Source organism: Syngnathus scovelli, chromosome 3, assembly GCF_024217435.2.
Source record: "Syngnathus scovelli strain Florida chromosome 3, RoL_Ssco_1.2, whole genome shotgun sequence".
NCBI lineage: Eukaryota > Metazoa > Chordata > Actinopteri > Syngnathiformes > Syngnathidae > Syngnathus > Syngnathus scovelli.
This window is the reverse complement of record NC_090849.1, coordinates 13,978,091-13,996,123: the sequence shown is the minus strand read 5'-3', so window position 1 is coordinate 13,996,123 and position 18,033 is coordinate 13,978,091. Positions and strand designations below refer to the sequence as shown.

The 18,033-nt window shown below is 41.7% G+C and overlaps 1 protein-coding gene across 1 annotated transcript in view; it reads right to left on the bottom strand.

Annotated features, from left to right (window-relative positions):
- Positions 1 to 18,033, bottom strand: part of rimbp2b (RIMS binding protein 2b) — a 66,253-nt gene that overhangs the window by 13,967 nt on the left and 34,253 nt on the right. Inside the window, 14 exon segments of the mRNA XM_068650162.1 lie at positions 288 to 461; positions 1,090 to 1,239; positions 1,351 to 2,004; positions 3,465 to 3,616; positions 6,974 to 7,849; positions 7,929 to 8,038; positions 9,123 to 9,202; positions 9,490 to 9,638; positions 9,853 to 10,054; positions 11,318 to 11,338; positions 11,564 to 11,614; positions 14,220 to 14,324; positions 15,840 to 15,962; positions 16,977 to 17,066. Coding sequence (XP_068506263.1) covers positions 288 to 461; positions 1,090 to 1,239; positions 1,351 to 2,004; positions 3,465 to 3,616; positions 6,974 to 7,849; positions 7,929 to 8,038; positions 9,123 to 9,202; positions 9,490 to 9,638; positions 9,853 to 10,054; positions 11,318 to 11,338; positions 11,564 to 11,614; positions 14,220 to 14,324; positions 15,840 to 15,962; positions 16,977 to 17,066 — 2,937 coding nt within the window.

Genomic DNA, 18,033 nt, shown 5'->3' with positions numbered 1-18,033 from the left:
TGCACATTGTTTTAGTATTCAGCCTCCAACCCCTAGCATGCTATACAGATTATTGTACAGTATGTTCTGTAAATGTAGCCATTCTCTAAGCTCAGCCTTGCATTAAGCACAACTGGGGAAAGGGGGGGGGGGGCAGGATGAGTAAATTCAGCTGAACTAAAGCAGTAGCACTCAGCCAGGCCAAGCCACAGCGGGCCGAGTTGTAAAAACCTTGAAAAGGTGATGCCCACCACCCGCCATCTGCCCCCTACCCTGTGTCACTACAAGGACAAAGTGAGCAGACGTACCTTTAGAGAGTTGTGAGAGTTGATGCTCCTCCTACGGCCCTCTTCTAATTGCATCTCAGAGTAGAGATCTTCCTCGTCCTCCTCCATAATGTCGGACAAGTCTGATCCTCGGCTGCTCTCTGTGTAGTACTCCTCGCTGTGGCTGTAGTGGTGGGGATGATGGTGATGATGATGCTAAGAGGAAACGTAAAAAAAATGAGCCTAATATTAAAAAACAAAAAATCATAATCTTTCTCTCAAGTTAACACAGGTTACTATTGTTAAAGATCACATTCTGCATTTGAGTGCACACAAATTTTTGGGCAGAAGTATAGCTATGTGCACTAAAGCAATAAAATGAAATGTGTGTCTGGGAGTGACCTGATCTACACTGCAACAATTATTTTGTACATTTATGGTGCATTTCTAACAGTATAACATTTAAGATACTGTTAAATCTTCATCCATAGCATCACAATTGACAGTTCAAACAGCCAGTTAATGAGAACAGTACAGTAAAAAAATAACTTTAATGACAAAAAACTATGCCTTCATTTAATTAACAATGAATGCTCAGTTAAGAATGACAAACTGTACAAATGACACTGTGGTGGCTTTTTGCATGCTCCACTTTAAAAGAAAAAATGCTTGAGAGAGAACTTAACAAAAATGAGTAGGCTCTCTCTGTTGCACGTGTGAGTTGCGCCACTTGTCGCCATAATAAGCAAAAACGTACTCTGCCTTTGCACGCGACTTTTAAATGGTGAAACAAATGTGTGACGTCTCATAATCCATACTAACACAACACGTGTAGTAATAATACCTGTCTGCCCAGTTCCGAGCCTCTAAGAAATTCGTCCACCGAAGCCCCTCTTCTTCTTGCATGAGGAGAATCATAACCGTCCTCCTCCTCATCAGAGTTCAGTGGGTGCAGGGCGTTACCCCGCTCGCTGAAGATGTTCCGCTTCTCCACCTGATACAAGATATCACACTGACATTTATCCCATGTTATATTATGTTTTAATTATTATGATTATTATGAATCATGAATTATGATGACATTTTTAATACATCATCATCGTACCCTGTTGCCTTCAGCAAACACTCTCTGAGCAGCTTCCCTGGCCATGGCCTTGGCGATAGTGTTGGGGATGGGGACTCCCTGAGGCTGCGGCAGGATCCTCTGAGGAGAGGGCGAACGGCGTGTTTGAAAGGGCGGCGGCTCCAGGTTGGGTCCGCGCATCGGAGGCAGCGGTGAAGGGGAGCGTTCCCAGGGTGGGCCTGGCCGCATGCTCGCCTCGTGCTCTTTGGTTTCAGGCTCTCTGGCACTTAGGAGCGGTTTTGACTTGGGCCCGGGCGGGCGCTGGAACTGAGGATTGGCGTGGGGCGGAGGGTGACAGATGGGCTGCGAGTGCGTCTGTGCGTGAGGCTGGGCTCGAGACAGAGGCTGCACTTGTGGCTGGGGATGAATTGGCGGATATGTGGATGGATAAGGAGGGTGAGTTTGGGGGAGAGGTGGGTGAGATGGTGGGTGAGGCAAAGTGTGTGGGGGCCCAGTAGTTCGATGCGACAGACGAGGGGAGCCCAGTAGATTATGCGGGATGATGGCCACAGGTGAATCCTGGGACTCTCCTTGTGTTGATAACGTCCTTACGATGACCTCCCTGGCCTCCAAGCATTTGATTCTGTTTAACTCCACTGTCACATAGTCTGCTGTCGGGTACAAGACTTCTGCAATCTGCACAAAACAACCACAGCGTCAACAATTTAGTGTGCATATCTGCTAATTGGTGCTGTTGTTGAATTCATCTTTTTTTTTTTCATTTTAGGTGGCTGGCTAAATTAAAGCCAAGCCAAGAAACACCATGTAGAAACTGTCATCCATGCCTTCGTTACATGTCGGCAGGATTACTTTATTTTTGGAGTAAGTCAGTCCTCCCCCAAGTGTCTCCAGTTGGTCCAAAATGCTGCTGCCCGCTCGTCTCTTATCTGGAACTTGTAGGAAGGAACACATAACTCTTGGATTTTCACAAAATTCTTGGATTTATTTTTAAATCTTTAAATAGTCTCGCCCGACCTTACACTGAGCTCCTCCACCGCTACATACTTAACCTCGTGCTTCTGACCAGACCACACTACTAGAGGAACTAAGAGGACTAAGCGGAGCCTCAGAGGGGATCAAGCTTTTTCCATTACCGGTCCCCACATTTGGAATGACCTTCCGTTATTAAAAACACATTCACTGCCATTGATACTTTGTCTTTATGGGGTTTTTTTCTCATTGAGGATAGATGGGAGAGCATCTGCGGCGACTCCACTGTAAATCTCAAACTTAGAAACAACTTTACTGATGCACAAACACCAATAGATGACATCAATGGCCCATTTTAGATATAAGGTCAGCACAGTCTCTGAGTCCACAGGGAGCATTTTGTGCAACCTACCTTTTTCTACTACTAAAAGTGCAGAAAACGACAGAATCGTTTTTTTTTTCCTTGTGAAGGGAAAGTGTTTATTCTTACATTTGGTAGTTTGGTGTCCATAAAATTATTGACCGCAATATCCCACAGCTCTTGAAAACATCCAAATGCTTTAAAATGGCTGGCAGTGAAGGTGGTTTATGTTAGGCCACTCTTTTCATTGGTGTTTTGACTCAGCATGAAACTCCACGTTGTTTTAGTGTTATTATGTCATGAATTCATTCTTTTAATGGTTTGTTTTGTCATGGCTGATGTTTATTCTAAGTACTGCACTTTGTATGCAACTGTGGTTTTTAGAATGCTTTATAAATAATGTTGAGTTGAAAATTTGTGAAGCTGAATTTGATATGTACATTGAACAGTTCACCTGTAAAGTTCATAGGGCATTTTATGTTATGATATCCAATAACGATAACACAAAAGTTTAGGGTCTCGTATTTGAATTTCATAAACCCTATTTTAAATGATGAATCTTTTGAAGGGGGGGGGGGGGGGGGGTGTCAGTGAAACTAAATATTTGTATTCAGTCATCATGACGTACAACTTTTCGTGAATTTTATCTGCAGGGGAGCGGCCACTTTATAGATGATGAACGTGCTGACATTCAAACAATTTTATCTTGCTTGGATATTAACATTATTCCCTTCCTCCAGAAGGGGGCAAAAGAACACTACTAAACCATTCACATTGCCACAAAAGTATTAAAACAACCTAGTACCTTTTCTCCCTTTGTGCATACAACATATCCAATGACACTGGCACCGTTGGAAGTACCAGCTGTAGTCAGCGGCGGTGGCTTCCATCTCACCTGCAGAACCCCGGGTGTCTGACCACATTGGACCTGAACCTCCTGTGGAGGGAGCGGAGGCCCTGGGGACCACAAACAGGGAGATAAATAGTCTTGAAAGTTAGAACTAACTTGTTAACCCCACTCCTCTGATGAGTTGAACTGATGTGAAACCCACAGTGCCACCGTCAGTGATTTATTTATTTCCAACATGTACAGTATCTTATATTTAATTATGAGCCACAACTGCTGTTACAATACTATATTTTGCCACATAAATGTTACATACATATGTATTTATACAATTTCAATAACATCTTTATTCACAAGACCCCTTGATAAAATATTTAAAGTTTTTCACTGTAAGATTATTTTTTCTGACAACATAAACACTGCTTAGTGGATCTGCGAAAACAAAAAATACATTTGGAATAAATGAAATGATGACCTGACTAAGCCGTTGGTAGAATGATAACAGATGGAAAGGGAGTTTAAAAACTCACGCCAAACCTGAGAGACAAACTAGCATTGCGCTAAGCTAGAATGAATGGGACCAAAGAAAAAATATCCAATTTAATGTTGGCCAAGGCACGAAACACCTGGAGGTTAAAGTAAAAAAAAAAAAAAACTAACAAGAAAAACGTTTTGTGAGTTGATACGCTGCAACGTGTTGGTGAATCTGGCTTTGCAAATGTATAATGTGCTAAATGCACTCCATATTTCCTTGTTTAGATACATGTAAGAATAATATAAAATATTTTAAAGAGCTGTATGTAGAATGCAGTGCAATTTAACACCACAAAATTAAAACTATGGTCATAAAAATATTGTCAATAATATACCATTCTTTTTATCCAAAAATACTATTACATTTGAGCTGGAAGTTGTATTGGATCACTTTATGTTCAGGTTATCACATTGTTGTGGCTGGCGAGTGTATACATATCTAGAATATTGGCAATGTTTACGACACTAAACTTTAGTCGAGGGCAATCAAAACATTTAAAAAAAAGAATACGGAGGAGAACTATAGCTTTGATTCTGATTTCTGAATAAATGTGCTTGAGTGAACTGCATTTACTAGAATTCAGCAATCAGCCAGTTATCGTATAATGTTGGTTCAACAATAAGACAAGGGAACACAATTATTTTCAGAGTTTGTCAGTGCTGCGTGCACTAAGGAGCAAGCTGCACACAGTAATTAGATGCACTTAGAAGTGTTTGTCTGTATGAAGCTATACTAGTGCCGACACATTTCCACTAAGACAAAACACAGTCTTAGACAGGCAGCCATAGCTGTTCTACGAGTCTATTTCAACTTGTGATATTTAAATTTCTTGTCAGAACAAATAGTTTCTCTGGGAGCAGTAAGTGAATTATTTTGGGCAGTTGTTACTTTCATTAATCCCAGCTGCAGACACAGAATTTATGGCAAGAAACTTGAGGCTGGTCCATTTTCCAAAGTGCAAAAATGAATATAGAAACTGTTTGAGGAAGACACGTTGAGTTTGAAAGGCTCCACAGTTCGCCCAGACGTTGTCCAGTGCACAGGAGACTCTTTTAATCATCTCTAATTAAATTGTTCAATGGATGGATAATGTAATGAACTCATCAGGTTTTCCGATCAGATGCCAACAGGAAAAGCACAGCGTGACGCGTCTTATGGTGCCCCCTTCTCCATTCATCATCTTGCCATTTCTGTGCAGCATTCTGATTTTCATTCAATTACAGCGCTTCCTTTCTCTGCTTACATTGCCAAGACCCAAACCACACACACGCACACACACGCACGCACGCACGCACGCACACACACACACAAACACACACACACACACACACACATTCCCAAATACATTCATCTGATTCTAATTGTCACAATTGCCTGCTTTCATGCGCTGTAGAGTGTTGAACAGTGGGTCCAATGAAAAATAATGAAAAACTATCCATCAATTTTCTATTTCGCTTGTCATCAGGGCCGCAGGTGAGCTCGAGCCTTTCACAGCTGACTTTGGCCCAGAGAAACCCTGGCCTGGTCGTCAGCCAATAGCAGGATACATATTGACAAAACCAATTATATTTACGTTATCAGGCACAGTATGTATAGGAGTGGAAGTAGATCTGCTAACTGGGCACATCCGAGATTATGTCGGGCAATTGTGCAAAATTGCCACACGGTTCATTTTGCACGGTCTGAGAGAAATTTATGCAAATCAACTAATTCTATATGTATCCTGCGATTTGTCAAACCTGAGACGAATTACGATCACAGATTTTTTCCTAGGTTATGAAACGCAGGCACAAACCAACGCAAAATGACAGTCGGACTTTAGACCTTTTCGGCTCATGAAAACATTTTTCAAACCTGAAAAGCAAACACAAAACAGAAACAAAAACCATTGCGACATACTCTCTATTGAGCAATGCCCTTTTGGAGCTTCTAAATGAAGAGCTGAACTAGATCTAGCCACAAGAAAGAGTCAAGTCGAAGCACCTAGCAAAACTCCTTTCAACTTTTCATTTTGGTTTCATGACAATAGACGTTATGTGCAACCAGCATCCACCTTTGTCAAAACAAGATGAAGCACTTTCATCCAGGTCAGGCGAGTGGCGTAGGAGCCCTACGACAGCAGACCAGGACAAAGCACCATACAATGACTGAGTTAGACAATGGACCCTATATTTGTGCCCTACGCGCAATCCAACTGCGCACTCTTTCTTTTTATATTTACCTAGACTTTGCAAAGGGAGAATCGGGCGTAACACGCCATTTGTGTCGCAGCACCCCTCATTTGCATAAAAATCTGTGTGGTCGGCACGCATGCCGTGCTTGACGTTGCGGGACCAAAAATAGACTCGCTGGGGTCCGTGCATCAGATTGACGCAGGCAAAGTGCATTTATAACTACAAAAGCATCAACAAGCTCATATTCTAAAATTTAGTAGAGACCTGCACATTTACAAAATGCTAAAAACATGTTCAACAATATCCAATCCATCATGTCAACTAAATGTTAAGGTTGCACTGTTGCTTAATTTGGATGGTGGAACAGGCCTGTAATTAGGGCCGACAACTAGTTCTAGCTTGATCCAGTCGATCACCTAACACCTAACAGGACCTATTCAATGTGTTTGAGTAGTGGTCGGAAACCATCAAAGTAAACCATCTAGGTCTACACAGGAGAGTATCTTATCTTATTCTAATGAGCCAGCTTTAAAAGACCTTAGTTTCAGTGAAATGGAATCTTTTTGAGCCAAACTGTTTTTTGCTTTGCTTCTCAAGCAACGCACACAGCAGGATTACAAGATCAGCAAAAAAGGTAGTATGAGTCAAACTATCATTCCAATTTGTTTTAGTGCTATTTGTGTTAGTGATGAATGAATAATTAGTTCTGTATCCTGAATGCACAGTATGGTTTATAGTGAGTTCATGTGCAGGCTCACCTGCAGGTTGAGTGCAGAACTCCACAGAGATTTCCCTCTTGTCCCTCTGCTCCGTTGGAAGCTGCCAAGGCACCTGGTGTGTCTGTGCCACAACCTTCACTTTGTAAACCGTCATGGGCTTCAGGTTGAAGAATTGGTATTTATACCCCCCGGGCTTTATCATGTCGTACTCTGCGCCATTGAGGAAGAGGGTGTGGCTGTAGTTGCTGTTGCTGGGCATCCAAGAGAGCTCAGCTGAGCCCTGTGTGATGTTGTCCACCCGCAGGTAATAAGGTGCCACCACCACATCTTTACCCACCAGCAGCGTGCACCGGAGCTCGTCTGACAAGCCGCGCTCAGTAATGCTCTGCACGGAGATCCGGTAGGTGTTGGTTGCCAAATTAAGTTTCTCAATAAGAGACTTAGTCCTGCCTCCGTAAGGGACACTCATTCGAATCTCTTTGTCCACCAAGACATTGTAGCCACTAATGGACCCCCGGCCGGGAGGAACCACAGGGGGGTCCCAGCCAATGATGATACTCTTGGCCAGTTGTTTAATCAGGTTAATGCGGCGAGGATAAGGCACAATGTTTTCACCGACCTCATCAATATTGACGTCTAAGGTTCCCGTCCCATTGCTGGAGGAGCCCAGGAGGTCCGCACCGAGGCTGCTGCTGCTGCTACTGTCGTTTGGACAGCCTTGTTTACTGTCAGACAGCAGGCTGCTTAGACCTGCAGTGATACCCCTGCTGACCCCGAGTCTCTGAGGTCCCAGGCTACTGTGGTTGAGGTTGCCAGGTTCTTTAGCTACTGAGTCTTGAACAGAGGTTTTCTCCTCCTGTATAAAATCCACAAAATTGGAGGGGACGAGCCCCCGTTGGCCATCTAGGAGCTCTCCTAAAATTCAAAATGGGAAATAGACAGTTGGTATTTCTGGGTACGATTCAGATAGAATAAACTATGTGAGGCACTAGACCTTCATAAAAGCCATCCTCATCCATTGTTCCGTAAACGTAGAGGTACTTTCCTGCCACCAAGGGGAGCTCTGCTTCTGGATGCTCATTTGGCCCATCATAAGGATTATAACTAGCACAAAAGCACAAAATAGTCATCAACAGTCTTAACCTGTTAAACATACTATAAAAGGATTTACCACAAGAGCAACAATTATATTTCATACTAAAAGGTTAATTGATGGCAAAATAATAAACACACACAATTATTAGCGAAGACACCGTTGATGAAAAAGAGAAACTACCGATCCTATATTTTGGCCAAGTCTAATTAATGGTAACAGTAACATTACAAACATAATGTATCCTGGCAGACATGGCAATCACATTTCAGGCCACTGAGGAAAAAAATGGAAAGGATACAACATGAGGTGGGGGGGGGGATTTGAGAATGTGACAGGCAATCTGTGATTGCCGTGGACCGGGCCAGAACTGTTGAAAAAATGCCCATGGCAGTCACAGTGCCCATATGAAACCTAGTCGACCGTTATAAAATGGGGTCAACAAAACAAAACTTGACAGTACATAATAGAGCCTAATAATATTCTGAGGTGGTCCATAGTCTCTCGGGATGCAGATGTATTTATCACTTTGTCCCGTGTTTAGTGCACGTTTTGCCACGTTTCACCATGCCATGCTTCATTCAACTACAATCTGACAAGACCCTCGTGGTCTGTAAAGGGGTATAAGGGAGCATCACTCAAGTCTGCTGGGGTAATAAATATGATATCTGGCGTCAACGTTTAATCTGTCAAGTCCCTTGACTGAATGTGAAAAACATGTCAGACCTCGATCACAAAGTGAGAAGGTTGAGGGACCCCATCAGAATGTGATGGGCCAATAGGAAATCTACAGACATACATGGTAAATCCGGGACTGAAATGTAGTGTGCCTTTGATACCAAGATTTGAATATGGAGGAAAAAATGGCCAAAATACCTTAGCGTGTTTGTAAATGGTAATTTTCCACCAGTTAAGGCCCTTAAAGTGACTTATACTGACTTCCACATTCACCTAACTGGGGGTTGAGTATCTGGCTCCTTTTTTGTTTGTTTTTTAATTAGATTCCTCTTTTTGTTTTTGTAATTGGCATTCATGACTATGCCCTATTGTTCCCTTCAAACTCTCTGAATGTTTTCTTTTCCTTTTTAAACATACCTGTAGCGAGCAATACACAGACGGACCTTCCCCGTAAACCGCGGTTTAGATCTGGTGGTGGAACCGAGCTCTTTGTCCATCTAGAGAAAGAAAATACAGTTCTTTCAAAGACATTCTCAAATTGATCAACTATGTCAGTCAGTGGGTTATGAAGTAATAAAACAAATAACTGACAGCTGAACTGTAAAGGCCAAACACTTCCAAAATATAGAAACTAGAACTGTGGAAATGCCTGTTTGCCTCACAAACCAGGGTACGTTAAGGGAGGTATAGTGCTGGAATTGCATTCAACTCTTACATGTTGTCCTTCTCCTTCATTCACTGTCTACATTTACGCAACTGGATAATACAAAACACACTCAAAAACCTCTGAGAGAAGCGTCCTTGCTGAACTGCTGCCCCGACTGCGAGTAAGGAATGTTGGCTTGACAGAGAGGAGCTCCGGTTTGTCTCCGCCAGTCTGCAATGGACGAATGAACTCCGATATCAAAGTTCTGCTTGTCGGAGTCTCACCGCCTGTGGATCATACAAAACATGTCATCACATCCGAACAACGGAGCTGAAATCAAGACAGCGAAAACTAATAACTCCGTCTTAGGTAGAGAACTGTGCAATAAATTATGGTCGATTCTAGTCAATTGGATACTGTATGGCGTTTACATGATATTGATATATTTGCAGAGCATGACAGCATTCATTTTCTTACTGTAAAGATCATAATAATGATCACCTTTGCCTATGGGGGCTGCCAATCCATTTAGAAGCTGGGATAGGGATTTGTTGGGAGAGGCGGGAGATTCACACACTGTCAAAGATTCAGTGCTGAGGATGTCAAAGCCCGCCTGCAGACGAAACTTCTCCAGCTCTTTGGACAGCAGGTTGAACTGCTCGCTCTGATTCCGACATTTCTCCTCTAGCTCACGCACTTTGGCCTGATGTCGATGAGGGCAAAGGGGACAGGTATGAGATTGGGAAGAGGCAGAGGTAGCAGTAGGATGGGAAACAAACAAATGAAAAGTTATGAAATGTACAGGTTGTCATTGTTTGTACATTGAGCCACAATAGCTGCAATAGACAATGGAATATGGATAAAGAATATGGACAATTATTGAAAGATGAAAACAAAATGGTGATGCACACATCACGACCAACATGCATATAGTATATGGAAAAAGGTGGCTTCATTATTTTAAATCATACAACATACAGGCAAACAGAACCACAATTTTAGGTGCTGAAGCCTTATTTTCTGGCTTGCACAATATTTGACCTCACAATTTGAAAGCAAAAAAAAAAAAAAGTGCTGTGAATGCCATTTTAACCACTATGGATGCTTTTGTTGTTGCCCATACGGTGAGGCTACCACGGTAATTCCATGCTGTTATGTATGAACTGGAAAGATAAGTAGTTTACATCGACATGCCGCTGTGTGCACTTGTGGTCAATAAGCACTATACAACACATGCAACAATCATTGATTATATATTGATTGCCACTACACAACGGAGGATTGGGATCCTAGGCTTTTACTTTTAGGCACTTCATTAGATGCATCATATGAATCTGATAAGATCTAATAAATCAAATTACAGTCTTCATTTGAACAAAGATGCTGTAATGCTTACATCAATTCAGCAAAAAAAAAAAAAGGATAAAGCTGTCAGAACGATGCAGTGCAGATCAACACATATTCACTACATTAATGCCTATTGTTTCATGCATAGCTCTTTTATTGGATCTCATTCGACTGTGTAGGTGTACCTAATGTTGCTGCATGTGACGTCACTGACATCAGCCAACCACCTTTTTACTTTATGCAGGCTATGAAAGTTTTATTTGTCGAATCTTTTCATCAAATATTAAGGATTATAGGATGAATATTTCTCTATGATCAATGCAAAGAGAAGTCTTGTTTATACTGTCAGTCATGTTCAAGAGGCTAGTGTGTGAGTTTTCTTTGATAGCCAGGAGAAATGCGAGGTGGGTGGACAGCAAGACCCAAGGAGAGGACGCACACAAAACCAAAATCCTCCTAAATATAACCAATATATGTGTTTTTGTGTTGGATTGCACATTTATTTCATAACTAGCTGTTAATCCATTTGTACTATCAAAGAATAAACTGATATGCCTCCACTGATAAAGGAAAATATGTTAAAATATCCAACACAGCAATAAAAACAATTATGAAATACCTGCATGCTGTCCAAGTGGTTCTAAGCATCAACAATGACACAGTAAAAAGAAAAACAAAAGAGAGAAAAGAAATCATTCATGCACATATTAATAGAAAACCAACAAGAACATTAACCTAAACTTTAGAAAAACAGTGAGCACAGCATGACTGTCTGTGTATGAGCAATTGACCAACCATTATATTGACTTCACAGAGTCCGCTAGAATAACTACACAAAGCCCCGCCCCTCAGTCCAGAAGCTCACCTCTAAAAGATGGACAGCACCCTCATGTTCCTTTTTAGCCTCAACCTGAGCCTGGAAAGAAAATATACAGTGTTTCAGATCAGGTCAGCATGATTGGAATTTATTTTCTACTCTGTGGTGTTGAGTGATAAAATGACTACAAATTCATTATTTACTTTCACCGTTCCTGGTGAAATAATTTGGATTTTACTCTTGCAATATTCACAAAATAAAGTATGTTTTCTTTTAAATGTATTCAAGTCTAGGCAATGATTGCAAGTCCAAATGCACATTCAATCACCGGCTGCAATGTTAGCAATAGTTGCAAAGTATAATAACATCATTCTTATTTCAAGAATGAACCACAATAACCCCTTTTTTTCTATCTATATAAGAACGCCACATTCGTTTTAGAGGTTCTGATTAGATTAAGTAGTTATACACAAGGAAGGTTTACCACCTTCGCTCAGTTCAGTGGGCCGTCGGCACATGCTTGTATCATCACAACATCCCGTTTCAGCCATGTTGTTATTGTTTCAAAAGTTTAAAAGTTCAAAATGCAAAATTTAGTGCATCCCTAAATTGAACCCATGCTGCCTGACAAGTGAACCATTAAAGTGTTACTGATGGTGTAATGATGACACCATCAGTAACAATAGAAAATAACAAAAAAACAACAGCAACATTGTTTTTCATTCATGACTTTAAAATTTGGACAATTTCCAGACTACATTAGTCTTGAAAATGATTTGAAAGTGCATTCATGGGTTGCCACAAGTTATCTTCCTGTCACGACTCGTCCCCAGTTGTATTCTTATGTGTCGGTTGTCATGGTTTCTGTCCGCGTCTGAGTACTCGCCCCTCCCTTCCTGTGTCTACTCACAATCAATGTACTAATCACAGTCACCTTCCTCTCGTTACCTGTCTCTTATTTAAGTCCTGTCTGCGTGTCACTCCCTTTCGGATTGTTGATGTCTTTTTGTCTCACGTCTTTGTCGGTCAGTTCCGTTTCTGTTATCAAGTCTGTCGGTCAGTCCTGTTGTTGGTTTTATTAGGAAGTTATGTTAGTTTGCCGGTTCTGTTGGTTTGTCCCCTCATCCTCCATTCTAACTCCCTTTTTCCTCTAGAAACCCTGGTCCAAGATACATTTGGCCGCCCTGCTCCATTCCGATCCGTGACACTTCCTTCAGCCTGTTCCTGCTCAAAAAGTTCTGATGACATGCGAGTTAAGTCAACAGTTTTATCCATTTCAACTGTACTGTGCTTCCATCACTATTGTGCCACAGCATAATTGTTTCATTTGCCATGTGGAATGGATCCAACTCAGTTTGCTTTGTTGCCAAAAGCAAACAGCACCCAGGACGTTTGCTACCCTATACCAACAATTTGATTGAATCAGAACTCCAATTCATTTACTGTCTTCACAAGTGCACAAACACAGCATTGCCAAGGGGAAAACAAACTAAACTTCAAGTAAAACAGACTGAAGACTGTTCAGTTTTTGGAGCATGGTTGACACTTTGCATTCAAGCACCACTCAGCTGAAAATAACAATGAAGTGCCTGACAGCACTTACTAATGCACATTTTTAATGTACTTTGCTAAAGGCAGGTTGGTCTTCATATAACTGAACTAGGAGATTTAATTCTGCTGTGCTTTAGTTCACTCCATGTATCTGAGCCAAAAAAAAAAAAAAAATGGTTCTGCAATTATACAGTGGACTCCAGATGTCAGCCATGACAAGCAATTTAGCCGTAATTTCTTATTCTTCTGTAATGTTAACAAGAGCAAATGAGTAAACCTGTTCTGGCCATTAAAGCCTTAATCAACAAAAAGAATGGCTGACAATAATGCAATTGTGTTGTCGGTGGTGTTGTGCTCGCATATTTAAGTTGATGATAATTAGGGTATTTACAAACCATGAGATGATTTAAAACTGTGACGGAAAAAAAAAAAAGAATTTCTTTTAAGAACTGGGAACATCTGTTGAGAGAAAATATGACAGCATATGTTGACTTAACACTTTCATGAATCTATTTTGCAGGCAATTAATTTAAGAGAATGCAGAGCGTCTGAAGGCAGATAAGGCAGTAATGAGCTTCTGCTAATGAGAGAAAACGCCGCCTGCAAGTGGCTGACTGTGAAGTCAGCACGACACTACAGCAACAACACTGAGCTGTGCAGACAGAACCGGTGACAATTCTTATCACGTTCACACTATCAACAATCTCAGCCTTTGCTCCATTCGCTTTGACATTAAAGTCAGCTCCAGTGTGCAAAAAAAAAAAAACGGCTAAGTACCAAAACTGCCTTGGCTAGCTAGCACTTTGGTCTAAGCAGGCCTCTAAAAGGTGTCATAACTACTTTCCAATTGTAGTGCACGATTTGCTTGTGACAGACAAGAGTGCTTGTGAAATATTACGGAAAAGATTAGGTAGGGAAGGGAGAGCTGAGGGATGGGGGCTCAGTGGACAGCCGTGCCAGGGATGACTAATTGTTGGAAAGATGCCTGGTGAGAGGACTCTTTCAGTTGACTTTCACTTTTATTGTAACGTATCTAAACCTCAGCTCTAACGGAAAAGCTTGTTGAATCTCATCACTAACACTGACTGAGCAAACAAGAACAGCCGTCAAGATGTCTGCAGCTTTTACCTTGGAACAACCTGACTTCTCTTACCTTCTGAAGCAGGTCAATCTCCTGCTGCTTTGCATTGAGTACAGCCAAGGCCTGCTCATGCTCCAACTCGAGCTGCTGCCTCCGCTCCGCAGCCTCACGCATATGCTGTCCGCAGGGGATGAGAGGTTGGAGAACCAGGGAGGGAGAGGGATTGTGTGGGAGGGCATAAAGACGGCTAATGTTAGTGCTATTAAGAGCCAATGCAAAGTGCATCCCCGGTCTTCACTCTTCGTTTCCACTCAATCCAAGTGTTACATGTGCCCTCGCTGGTTAACAGTGTACTGACCTAATTGACACCCTGAAGGATGAGCGAAACTGCAGTTCTCTCATAAATTATGTGTGAATCTGAGAGATGTTGTTTCCGAGACAGAATGCCAAACGAAAATCATTAAGCACTATGATAATGTTGCTTGATACTTGACAGCATATCAGCCTGCAAGACGGATGACATCAGAGTAATCGTTTTGAGGTGACGCTACGGCTTTTCTGGCTGTGATCGTGCGCTTTATCTCATTCTGTAAAAAAGTCCAATATTATGTAACTGAAACTGTGTGAGCTGAGAAAAGTAAGAGCTCACTCAGCCTGAGTTGGACTCGATGATGCTGTTATTGAGCAGGAGAGCAAAGAGAAGCAGCTGTTTAATTACAACAGCTTTAGTGCAAATGCTTATCTCTTAGCATTCGCACAGAGACTTTGGTTGACAGCGCCCCAGAGTTTAACGCATAGCTGACCTGTGCAGCTGGCCCTGTGACCCACTTGCAATCGATCCATGGTGTGGTACAGTGTTGGGCCGAGAAAGCTCATCGCTCAGCGTTCACAATGTTTATCACAGCAATCGCTATGTGACAGTAGTCTCTACCAAGTGATCGGCAGCACTAATAAGATCAATGGATGGGACATATGGATGAGGACAAAGACATGGATACACATCAAGCCAAGTTTGCTTCCCCCTTTAGGTAACACAATGCTTGTCTGAAGTTTCATTACTTCCAATCTAATTTGTATCATCAGTAGGTTACATGAAAAAGGTGAGCAAATTCCAAATTCAAACCAGTGCTCCACCGTACCGCCGGAGTTCAATACACCTGTCATCCATTCATATGCCCCGTCGAGTGAACGTATGTGACACTATCAAGTGAAAGAAGCCAATGACACAGGCGTGCCAGTAGAAGCTCAAGGATAATGTGTGTGTCGGTGATATTATCATCATGGGGGGTGACCCAGTCTGGCTATTGCACTCCGCCTCATGCATCAATCACATTCCACACAATTGTGGTCTAATAGCCAGGTGAGCATTCGTGTCTGTACGCATTCCACCAATGAAGAAGCATTCAGAACGAGATGAACAACTCTGCTACCCGGAAAGACGTAGCTGTGTTAATTCTAGCGGGGGGAGAGGCAAGTGGGAAGAGGGGGATGGGGAAAGCATGGAATAGAGGGGAGAAAGTCCTAGCTTCTTCTCCTTCACTTCCAGCACGACACTCGGAGGCAACAGACATATCAGGGACGTTAGATGGCCAGAAGGACGTGTATAGGGAGTTGTGCTGGCAAAAGGTTGCTTTCTCTTGAATTGGGAACCCGAAGAAGATATTCTCGTAGCCATGAAGCTTCTTTTCTCACCTTGAGCACCTGCTCTAGGTTCTCCAGTTTGCCTTGGAGCTGGTTTCTCTCCCACAGGGCTAAATCTCTCTCCTGCGTCACAGCACCAAGCGTATCTTTGAGTCGGGCATACTCAGACTTCACCTGTGTACACAAAACAAAGCGAGAATAAATACAAAACTGAAAATCTGTCACAGATTATTTTCAATAATAGATCATAACGCAGAAGTATTCTAACAAGGGCATGTGGGAGATACTATATGTCAACATTAGTTCCGAAATGCCATCCAAAAAGTAAATCACAAACAAAAGCCAGGGGAGAGTACAATAAGCAACCTGAAACAATCATGTGTCATGTGGACTGAACAAGGTCATCTTCCGAACCATGTGTGGAGAAACTGTTTAAGTACCAACATGTTGTAATCCAGTCCCAGGACAGGTGCTCTCTGCTTGGTGTCTTGCTCTATTCAGAAGTTAATAGGAATCACAGCACTTGTGTGGAATCAAGGCTCACCGTGTGCTTTTCTCATAATCAGCCACGATGATAACAATTCAGAGGCAGCTGCATCAAGAGCTGCCCCACAGTCCTGAGAGGACATCAATAATCAGCATCCCACTCTTTTCCAACCCTAACAGCAACTATCTGCCAATAAACTCCTTCATGTAATTGCCTTACTGCCCATGGAGACTGAGCGTTTTTGTTGATTTAGTAGCTGAGTTTTGTGTACTCACTGTAAAAGCCTTTTAAGGTCATCGGGACTAAAGAGGGGTGAATGTTTTCTTTTTTTAATATATAATCAGAGGATCTGTTTGCGTCCCACATCAGACACAGGCACTATCATACCATCGGTAGAAAAATGAAAACATTTGGAAACCGCTTAAATAAATTGACATTTAGCAAGGCAGATGTACACAAAATTCTGAAAATTATACCAACATTTTCCACAATCCACTTAAGCAAACTGATGTTAAATTCTTACTGTTCTTTTGTTCTAAATGGATTGCGTCTTTAAAATATTACACTTGACTGCTTTTTAGGCGGTTGTGAAGACACTACCCAAACTGGCAGACTCTCACTTTTATGCATGCAAGTTCAACATCGGCTCATTTAAAATCAGATATGACAGCAAAGTGTGCAACTTGGTTGTCGGCTCTTACCCTCTCATATTCGGATGATTTATGACTGCCGCTGAAAAACTGGAGGCTTAAGTGTGTGTTCTCCTGGAAAAACTCATGAAGCTCATTCTCCTACGCATAAAAAGGCAGAAGAAAAATTGGGTTTATATATATATATACGTATATATACATAGAGTGCTTTGTGTTTTCTTGTACTCTTAATTACATTATTGTAAGAGTGTTTAATATTCTCTGACTTAACTTTCAGGGATAGCAATTAGCCAAGATTGTGCCTGTAGGCACCTCCTCGCCTGCGGAAAACTTCCTCATGCACAAACACACAAGCACACGTGTACAAGTTGTTTAATTTTGGCTATTGTTCTCCATGGCATTTATTATTAACTGTTGCCTTGCATAATACAAATGATCATTTCAAAATAAGCCAAAAGCCAAGAAAGGTGGAGTCATATCAAGAACGCCTCCAGGATTTTAAATGGGGACTTGACAGATACATTGGGGGTTTGAGAAAATAATAATTATTTGTGAATTAGAATCTCCCCAAAAAATGCTGGCGATGCTACACAGATTTTCGACGCAGCTATTCCCCCCCAGATCCCCCCCCATACATAACGTGTCATACATGATCTTGACATTAAAAGTAAAAAAAAAATCTTCAACTTACTTTTGCTTCTCAAATGCTCAGTGTATTATGTATATACTGACATTTAGGATCTGCTTTTTCATGAATTAAAGAAGCCTGAATTTGGATTCAGCCTCCGTTAATTTAGCCTTTTACAGCTTCAAAACGCAAATTAGATTGCCATATCTTTTCATAGCCATTGATCCCTCAATTAGAGGCAGCACGCTGTAGATTGCAAGCTAAGCCACCAGAGCTTCAGACAATTCACAAAAAAACAACAGTGATAACAAAGACCATATAGTGTTGCCTCTCAGAGTAAGCGTTCTTGCAGTTGGTTTGCCCTCCAAAGCTTTGACGGTTACACATTGTAATCTTCCAAAAATACACATTTTGAGGGAGCAATTCCTGCGTTATCTATCAAAATGGCAAATGCATTGAACGAATCTTCGGGAATGTACG